The sequence below is a fragment of the Phallusia mammillata genome, chromosome 5 (assembly GCF_965637545.1).
Source record: "Phallusia mammillata chromosome 5, kaPhaMamm4.hap1.1, whole genome shotgun sequence".
In the NCBI taxonomy this organism is placed as follows: domain Eukaryota; kingdom Metazoa; phylum Chordata; class Ascidiacea; order Phlebobranchia; family Ascidiidae; genus Phallusia; species Phallusia mammillata.
This window is the reverse complement of record NC_137256.1, coordinates 884,749-895,218: the sequence shown is the minus strand read 5'-3', so window position 1 is coordinate 895,218 and position 10,470 is coordinate 884,749. Positions and strand designations below refer to the sequence as shown.

The window sequence follows — 10,470 nt, the reverse complement described above, 5'->3', positions numbered from 1 at the left end:
TTTACTGCTTTTGGGGCAAAACAGCCAAAAAACATGCAATATTCAAATGTGTAGAAACAATATACGTTTAAACAACAAACAAAATAATATGACAGAATGTCATACTGGTCTTTAAGCAATCATAAATGCAAAAAGACAATGTAAGAGCTGTTGTGCAACAAAAAGTTAGCAAAATGTGAAAAACTAAACCAAAGTAAAATTTGCGATAGTCACTTTCAATAAAGGACAAGTTGCTACAAAATTGCGATTTCATCCACGAAAGTAAGTCAAGTAAAACATTTGACTTTAGTTGGTAAATTGGTAAGTCATTTGCATCATAGCATTTACTGGTCTTTTGTTGATTGGTTTTCCATCAAAGTTAGTGAGAAAACTCCAAAGAGCAAAGTTTGAACGAACCATTTAAACCTGGTTGATTTGTCAGTAATGCCGTACTTAGAAGTGAGGTGTATGCAGTAAAGAGCCTCTGCAAAATGTATCAGAAGTGCGCAGTGATATATAACCTGTATAGCTGAGGGGTGAGTGTAGACAAGTAACCGGTAGAGAGCACCCACAGGTCCCATGTGTTTGTCCGGGACAGATTGAGGCCTGTAACATCCACAATGGCATAAAAACATTCCTGCAAGAACCGCAAACATCCACAAAATATGTGGAGACTTGAAAAATGTTGCTGATTCCAGTTTTTTCATCTTTGAATTTCTCAATTTAATACATTTTTAGGATAGTATAAAATTAATTTACAAAGACCTGAATACAGAAGTAAAAAGTGATATTGTGATAAATGTTTAGTACCACTCACATATATAGTTGTTAGAAGCGACATGCTTTATTGATTAAAATCGTTTTTCAAAAAACTAAATTTATTGCTAAACTGTTTAATAAGCAGTAAAATGAAAAATTTTAATTAAAAGCATGTTGCATGTTTGTCAGTTAGTATATACTGTATATTGCAAGTATTATAATCATACCATGTTATTGCTTTACAACAAAGTTATACACCATTAAATTGAATATAGTGAAACACATAAATGTTAATACCAAGTACTTCATAATAATAACAATAATAAAGAAATGAAACAGAAAAGTTGTTGTACAACTGGGGGAACATTTGAAGTTAAAATATTTTGAATATTTTAAAAGATGTGCGAGCATTCAAAATATATGGGTAAAAAATGGAAAAACTTTTAGAAAGTTGATCTAAAAATTAAGTGCTGTTAAATTGATTTCAAAACACCAATTAATAGAGAAAGTGCACAAACACATCTAAATCACTTTTAATGGCATTTAAAAAAACAAAGTTAGTAAATAGCAGCCAACAACATTAATATAAATTGTAGACATGAAATATATACATAATAATCATCACTTGATTAAAGAAAGCAGGTTTTTTTCATTTTGATAATGAACTTGTGAAATTGAACAACAAATTAGGCGGGAAATTTGACATGGAAGTCATTACAACACAACGGAAGTTTGGTTGGCCTAATAATGATTAATTCAATACAAAAATCAGACACATTATATACATACACAAACTAAACCAAAGTTTGCAGTTACTTTACTCTGCTCGTTTTTCAAAATGTTTCTTCAACATTGTCCAAGACGAAAATCCACAAACGAGACTCTGCAGAAACCACTTCATCTTGGTGACTGTATCCGTTATTCCATATCGGTTTGTCAGATGTAGAGTGTACAATGCCCCGATCAAATGAATAACGAGCACCACTTGGTAAACAATTCTTGTGCCCCAAGGATGTTCATAAGCCAACCATCTGTAAAATGTTCCGACAGGACCCATGTACTGATCTGGCATTGCTTTCTGGTTGTAACTTGCGAAATGAAGCAATGCAAACAAAAAAATTGATCCAATCCATATCAAAAGTGACACACTTCGGAAATAGGGAGCAGATGATTTTCCATTAACCATGTTTCAATTTTTTTTAAAGGCTTTCTTGAAACCTAAATAACACAGAATTGTCACGATCTGTTTGTAGCAGATACGTTTCATTGCAGAAAATATGATAATTGCTAAAACGTGTATATAGCAGTATAATGGTGCTAAAATATATTAATAAAAGCATGTTTTATGTAGGTCAGTTATTGTATTATAGTCATACATGTCCACACTATTAGTTAAACAAATTTATACACTAATAAATTGAACTGAATATATATATACATATTGTACCACATAAACGTTAATACCAAATACTGCATAATAATCGCAATTATGAAATGGAACTGCAAAAGTTGTAGTACAACTGGGTATCAACATTTTCAATTTAAAATATTTCGTGTTTTGTCAGAGCAAAAAGAATTAAAACCTTTAAATTAATAAAAAAATTAAGTGCTGTTATATTGATTTCAACACACTAATTAATAAAGAGATAGAGAAAGTGCACAAAAACATTTGATTCACTTTTTGTAGCATTTAAAAAGAAACAAAAGTAGTAAATTGTAACCAAGAACATTAATATAAATTGTAGACATGAAATATATACAATATTTACCAGAATAAAGGTGTTTTTTTCATTTTTTACCATTGACATTCTATAGTACATAAGTTTTCTATTACTAAGTCGACAATGTACTCAAGAGTAAACTTAAAACTAAACAATAACCCAACGAGGCAGGAAATTTGTCACGGAAGTAATTAACAATATAATGCAGGTGTGGTGGGTCTAGTAATTATGATCAAGTAATCACAAAAATCTGAAACATGATTTACATACAAATACTGAACCATACTTCATTGGTGGTTAAGTTTACTCTGCTCGTTTTTTAAACTTTTTTTTCAACAACATCCAAGACGAAAACCCACAAACTAGGGTTTGCAGAAACCACTTTATCTTGGCTACTGTGTCCGTTATTCCGTATCGGTTTGTGAGATGTAGAGTGTAAAAACCCTCAAGGACATGAGTGACCATCAGTACATGATAACCAACTCTTGTGCCCCACGGATGTTCGTAAGCCAACCATCTGTAAAATGTTCCAACTGGGCCCATGTACTGATCGGGCATTGCTTTCTGGTTGTAACTTGCAAAATGAAGCAATGAAAACAATGAAATTGAAGTGATCCATATCAAAAGTGACACACTTTTGAAATATGCAGCAGATGGTTTTCCATTTACCATGTTTAATTTTTTTTTGTTAACAGTTTTACTGAAACCTAAAAAAAGTTGCATGTTTAGCAGAACGTTTTGCTACAAGTTTGCTGGTGGCGAAAAATGACAAAATTAAGCTAAACAACTTGTCAAAAAATGCAACAGACGTTTAATAACTTAGCTGCAAAACACAAATTTCAAGATTACTCCTTGCATTTAAGACACATTGTAGTGAGAAAAACATAGTACAAAGTAAGTATGTACAAAAAAGGTGTTGTCAGTCAAAAGACTCTCAGAAGGTTGTTTACAAACAACTGTCCAGTACCAAAGAACACACGGACTTAAAAAGTATTCTAATCATAAACATTACTGCCAAAGTACTTGTGTATATAGAGTGCAACCTGCACTGATGATGACAACAGCGATTGTTGAATTTTTTATTCTAATAATTTATTCTATATACACCAGTACGTTGGTGGTTTTGTCTAAGATTAAATCATCCAGTACCATGTTTACAGAATTTGCTTTTGGCCTGAAACACTAAACCTAACACAGAATTTGTACCAAGTCACAATCTGTTTATAGCAGATAGGTTTAAATAATTCCTACTTGAGTGCAATCATTCTGAGGACAATTTCGCTTTTTAGCCAATTGGTAGCTGTGCTTCTAGATTAGGCACCAGCACACATTTACAAATGTTCAGAACAGAGTAGTGGGGATGACCAAATAATCCATAGTTTTGATGGTGACAAAAGTTTCCATTAAGTCTTGTTTGTGATTCGTCAACCTCAGTGTCGTAATTCTGATCTCAAATCCAACCTCTTTTCGACCACAGGTAAATAGATCAACCAAGGTCAATTGACAGTTTCAATCGACATCGTCAAGGTCAAGGTCGTCCATATGCACAACGACCTCATCTTCGTCATTGTCCGATGTTTCTTCATGTTGGAAGTCTGTTACTCCTTCAAAGTGGGCTTGTGTGTGTGAATGAGAATTTTCCATTGTTAAACCACCACCACCACCACCGTATTTTGCCAGAAGTCGCTCGGCTGCCAGCTCAGCTTGTTGCTTCTAATAAAGGAATTTTCCAATTAAATTCTTGTTGTTTCTAAACCTGAGTACTTAGGGCAGTCAAAGCTAGTAAATAGCAAACTAGTTAATCACAAATTTCGCTTGATGGGTTGGGATTGTAAATCATAAAACTTATTAGTCATGAAGAAAAACTGGTTAATTTCATGAAAACTATTGCAACAATGATGTACACTCAACCACATTTATCTGTGTCTTTGCCATGGCATTTTGCAAAGCTTGGTTTAGTTATTTCCTGTAACATTCTGTTTTCTGTAGAAGTATAATGTAGCAACTCATATTTACAAATATATTTCTGTTTGGTTCAGTGTTTAGAATAAAATAAAAGTCACCTTCACAATAGCTTGTTGCTGCATATGAAGCGTTCTGCATTCATCAACAGAAATCAACTTTGTCAGTTTTCCTGGTGATGGAGATTTAGGGCTCAGAATTTGTTCTAAAACAACAACAACATATTTCTCAAACTTTATCAAAATAAAATCCCATCTACACATTTGTCACAGTCTGTTTAATAACAGGTTTTTAATGCTTGCAAGTTGAATTACTTATTCACAGCACCATGCATTTAGATAATTGCTCAAAACTCTACAAGAACAAGCATGTGCACAACTCAAAGTCCAAACGTGAAAGTAAATAATTACGCAAAAAAATTTTGAAACATAAAGGCTTACAATGCCGGAAACATGCAAACACCAAAAAAGTGATTAAGTTGCAACAGCTCAAAAGCATTTCAATTTTTATGCAAAATCTCATTTGTAGCAAATTCACCTGTAACAGGGCGTTCTGCTGTCGTTGTTGGTGCAGAAAGTTTAATTTGGGAAACACTGTTTTCCCCCAGATGTTGAGATTCCTTCTCTAACTGTCTGCAAACACAAATTCACAACCAGAGTTAACAAACCATTCAAATGACAATAGGCCATCACTATTCTAACCATCTGATTTGTGCTAAACATAAAACTGAAGAAACAAACAACTTAATTTCACAGTTAAGCATGTGTGGTATATTTTTAATTAGTTTGTGTATTTTATATTGTAAACACATTTTGCTCACAAAAAGTGTGCCATTAAGCTGCCTGTTTTCTTGCAAGCCAGTTTAATCATTTCTTATATGTTTTAACTTTACAAAGTTGTAACTTCAAATTAGTTCAACCAATAAAATTCCACTGAGTTAGAGCAACGACCCAAAGTTTCTTGCCCAGAGAAACACAAGTTGCCTATTGGGTTTTAAGTAGATTGATACAGCGATGTAAAGTATAGAAACATTGCAATACCTGTTTAAAACAAACTTAGATTTTGATCGTTTGGCGTTTGCTTGTTTCACAACATCATAAAACGGACCTTCATGGATCGACATTTCATTGAATCCTCTTTCCACAATTTTCAGTTCATCCACATTCAGTTTCTAGATGGAACAAACTTTTATTTAAGCAGAAATGCAACCTCAACACATGTAGTATGAAATATGTACCTTGGCATCTCCACTTTCAAAACTATTTTGTGTTTCCAACATTTCTTCATCCTTGGCTGATGATTCATATTCACTTTCCTGTTGGTTAACAGTGAATAAAAAAATTACACCACAATCATATCGGTACCGCCGATACCCATAAACATAACTTACATTTTCAACAGCCATTGTACAGGTTTGCAATTCCACATGGTTGTTGCTTTCTGCATCAATTTCTTGCAATCTTGTTTTCAATTGTGAAGCTTTTATTTCAATATTTTTGCCTCCATCAGGTAATATTGACATAAACTGTCTAAAAACAAAGTTTGAAACACATAGTAATGATGTTAAATTACTAGGCTAACAAATATGGCCTATGTCGTGCCACCAGCTCCAGTGATTGGAGCTTAAAGGTCGAAACAGTGTACACTGCCTTTATCTTATTTATCTTTTATTGGCTTGATGCTTTTATATTAATAGTATGCTGATCATTTTAACAAGAACAGCATTTTGATCAATACTGCTAGTAAAAATAAAACAACTAATGACAAAAAGTGAAAAAATTAATGTACTTGTTTGCCAGAAGTTTTCCTTGTCGTTCCAATAGTTCCACAATTTCAGTTCGTGTTTTAGTTTGAATGTCGACTTGGTAACTTTCGTTGACGGGATGTTGGATTGCTGACAATAAACTCTCGCCGTGTAAAAAGTTTGGGTTCCTGTGGCCATTATTTGGACGCTCCATCATTTAGACCAGCCGAAGCTTGTTTAAATCTTTTACAATTTACACCATGTGTTTCCAGTTATAACTTTTTTGCAACACGGCCGTGAAATTCGCAACTACCAAAGGGAAATACCCTGAAATCAGCGGCTGTCCCCATTTGTAAACTTTTATTTGCAATATTTGTTTACAACTTTTCTACTAATGTCGCACTGATTTTTGTGTTTTAAAACGTATGTAACTTTACAAAATATGTTGTTTATACCATTTTTAATTAAGTATTTGGGTGGTAAGTTTCAACCAGTGGTGGGATTCAGCCGGTTCACACCGGTTCTAACGAACCATCTCACGAAATTTTATGAGATCAGCGAACTGGTTGCATATTTCCAAAATGTTTCCGAATTCGAACCAAAGGGCTTTTTAAGCCAATCACAAAGCGGGTTTTCCTGGGTCATGTGAGTTTATAACCAATCAGCGTAGTGGACTGATTAAACCAATCAGACGACACCTTGCATAGTAACCAGTCGATCTGCCTCGAGGTACTATGTTTAAAAGTGAATATTGTGCGGTAAATTCCACCCTTACTATAGTAGCTGTTTTTTAATCCTGCCTTTGTTTCTACTTCCTGTTGCCGCAGGTTCACTTAGTTTTATTAAAAACTTACGACAAATTTAACAGCATTCACCATTAAAGCAACATATACATCGGTGGTACAGAACAACATGAAAAACTGGAAAATAGTGGGAGTTGCACTGTGTATAATTAAAAACCATTCATGTCTGTAGGTTAGGATCAGTTTGTGTATCCAAAGGTATAGCATGTACAATGTATATATTATACCATCTAAACTTGTTCGCTGTGTAGTGCTCATCACATGCATAGTCAAATGTCGATGTTGATGGATTGAATGGGACATGTTGCTAGTAGTAGGAAGATGGTGAGAAGATTCCCAGGTTCCGTGCAAGACATCCGGTTACCTTGACCTTGACCTTGAAGACGTCTTAAGACTTCCGTAGGAAGTCTTGGCTACGTCTTGGTTTCCGACTTTCTCATCTTGAAGACGTCTTGAAGATGTGGACTTCCCCATTCTTGAAGATCAGGACTTCCCCTGACTTCCGAAGGAAGTCTTACCTGGGTGAAAGTTTCAGGTGATGTTGTTCTGCAGGTGTTTCGTGGAATTTCAAAGGAAGTAAGACTTGCGCAAGTTTTTGACGTAGTCAAATATATGTATTTGTTTGTTTGTTGCAAGAAAGTGGGTCATGACTTTCAAAAAACAACCGAGCTAGTAAACCGCCAATAGTTGCGTCATAGACTTTTTACTCTGCGTTTCTAGTGTCAGCTGTCGTGTTTCACCGGATGAGCGAGCGCGCTCGCGCCCGTTAGATTTATACAGGCATTGTTCGTTTTACGTGGAATTCCAAAGGAAGTGTCGTTTTTAAAGACTTGCGCAGGTCCCTTTGTGACCAGCACAGCGCCCCGAGAAAACTTATTATAACATTTTTTGTTGCTGTGGAGTTTCTATGGATGAGTTAAAAACGCGTCGTCTACCAGCTGTGGTAAATCGCTGGATGAGCGAACGCGCGTCGCGCTCGATTGCGTATCGGATGAGCGGCGCGTCTCGTGCGCGGCGCTCGCGCGCGCGCGGCGTTTCGAATACGTAATCCCGGCAGAGATTGTTTTTTCGTTTCGATCTTTTTTATTTCTCACACACACACACGCGTAAGCACAATTAGAGCAGCTTTTGAAAAAGTTGTTGCACGAAGCGATCGTTTGCACGGTAATTACTTGAAAAACAGTCTACAAAATCGTTAAGCGATATGTCACGCGCCATGGCCATAAGAAAACAATCTAAGTCAAAAAATATTACAATAAGTGTTATCCGGATTAGGGTTAGAACAAATGTTGCAATAAGTTTTATTTGGGTTCTATGCACAGCTGTTTTGTGTTTGTTCGCGTCAAACCAATTTAATTATGCGGATATGACGATCCAGTTTATATGGAAACTCGCGCTGGTAGCAATTTTGCTGAAACCTGATAGCGCGTTTCCTATGTCGCTCACTGACTTTGCATACTTAAAAGGTTCACGCAAGTACGAAGACAGATACATACAAAACATGTCAAAGTAAACAACTAATATTATTGATCGATAAAAAAGTTTATAAATATGCATGCAATGCGACGATTCAAATATCTAAGGGCTCAGTTAAAATACCATTAAACAAGAATTTTCGTTTAAACTTATTCGTTTTTTCGAATAAATAGTTTGGGCCTTTTTGTAAGGGTTACAAGCAATTTTTTTCACGCTTCTAAGCATGCAACCTTGGTTGCTGACAGTAAAGCCGTTTTGTGTTTTACCGTCCCAAGCCATCTTTACCCTGCAATTTAACTTTTTCTAAATTACTATTGTCAGCCGAAAATTTCAATTTGCAGCATGGTTGCATAAACCATTGTAGCCATGTCGGTTGCAAAAATGAAATCGGTAAAGTAGGTGTGTCAACTCTTACCCCTAATCCGACTCTCGGCCTAAATCCTTACGTTTGGTAAGATACACCAACGCTGGGTCTTAACATTTAAGCGTCTTGTGTTAAGATCCCTCAAAGGGCTGGGCTTAGCCACAAATCTCTCATATTGTTTGTTTGTTAATTATGTCAACGGTAGTTCAAGATCTGTACAAATGTTGTGTGGACAAAAACAACCCTGCAACTGATTAACATGATTGCAGTCGGGTGCTGTATGATTATAGACAACAATAGGTCGCTTATGCCATTTGCAAACGAGTTGCAAATAAAACCCTGGGCTGCGATCATTAACTTGACAAAGTCAAAGCGTAATCTATTATTGTGTGTAAACTTATCAGTGATGTTGAAACCGATAAATGGTCAATCCGCTAGTTACCATGGCCAAACCCGTGTTTTTGTGTGTTTTCGCGTGTGATAAAAATGTTACAATTGCATTTTATTGAAAAAATAGTGATTACAAAAAATCATTTGCAAAAATGCTCTCAAACTGATTGCGAAACTGCCTTGACTAGGGTTGAGTTGTCCGATTAACGGTTAACCGAGTACATTTTAAACCCTGTTTGGGTCTTTTATATCGCTCGAAAAATAACCATTATAGGGCAAAATATGAAATGATTGATGATGTATCGTGCCATTAAATACAGACAATTATAGTGCTGGACAATTATAAAATACTGAAACTAAATTTGAAAAATTGAAAATTTGGGTCCACCTTTGTGCTGAAAAACCGTGTTTCTAAAATATTAACGACAAGTTAAGAATTAGTTATTACCTAAATGAATGCCAACAACAATGTTACTACTTAGTGCCGCGTAAACTCCACTTTTAGTTCTGGGGAAAAACTAAAACAGTTTGACAAAAATGCGTCCGCAAAATGTTAATTACACTTTCGTAATTTCAGTAAATGTAAAAACTTTGAAACTATTACAATTTCTTTCTAACCGAAGTATTAAAATATATTTATTCACTACATTGCTACTCATCCAATAGCCTGAACTGAACTAGAACCTGCGAACTGTGTACAGTCAAAATTCTTTGAGAGTTTGATAAGGTCTTGAAGATGATGGGTAGAATGAAAGAGATTTTAACCAAACAAAACCCGAACCCACGAACATAGATTTATTAAAACCTGAGCCGAACCCGAACCCCTAAAAACAAACGGAACCCGAACCGAACCTGAACCCATATGATAAGCGGTGCGACTCTCTGGTTTCTTTCTCTCTGGAAGAATGTTTTACAAATTATGTCCGGATTCAGATTTTACGTGAAATTTTCGGACATGCCCGGGAAACTGCGGACGTTTTGTAACCCTATGTTTGTGCAACTCTAATAAAAAATAACCTATGTTTGTGCATCGGTTTTTATTGTTACGTCGCGCATGCGTAAGTTGCAGAGAAATTTTCAGGACATGTCCAAAAAGGTTGTTTTCAAGGCGTGTTTCTAGTTTTTGTGTGTGTCACAGCTATGATAATAAGAAAGTCGTGTAGATGGTGGTGTGAACTGAAATATGGTTAAATTCTGAACACTTAAGTTCCTTGGTATACTGTGCATTATGGTCAGGATTTTGTCTTTTACTACTATGTCTGTTGTTTGGCG

General features: G+C 35.4%; 1 protein-coding gene across 1 annotated transcript; it reads right to left on the bottom strand.

Moving 5' to 3' along the window:
- Nucleotides 1–3,166: 3,166 nt before the first annotated feature.
- Nucleotides 3,167–6,531, bottom strand: LOC145229806 (uncharacterized). Its single transcript, XM_080095132.1, has 7 exons — nt 6,210–6,531; nt 5,812–5,950; nt 5,659–5,736; nt 5,462–5,592; nt 4,959–5,053; nt 4,523–4,626; nt 3,167–4,172 (listed from the first exon to the last, which is right to left on the bottom strand). Exons 1-7 carry the CDS (start codon nt 6,380–6,382, stop codon nt 3,969–3,971), a joined length of 924 nt encoding a protein of 307 aa, XP_079951258.1. The 5' UTR covers nt 6,383–6,531; the 3' UTR covers nt 3,167–3,968.
- Nucleotides 6,532–10,470: the final 3,939 nt, after the last annotated feature.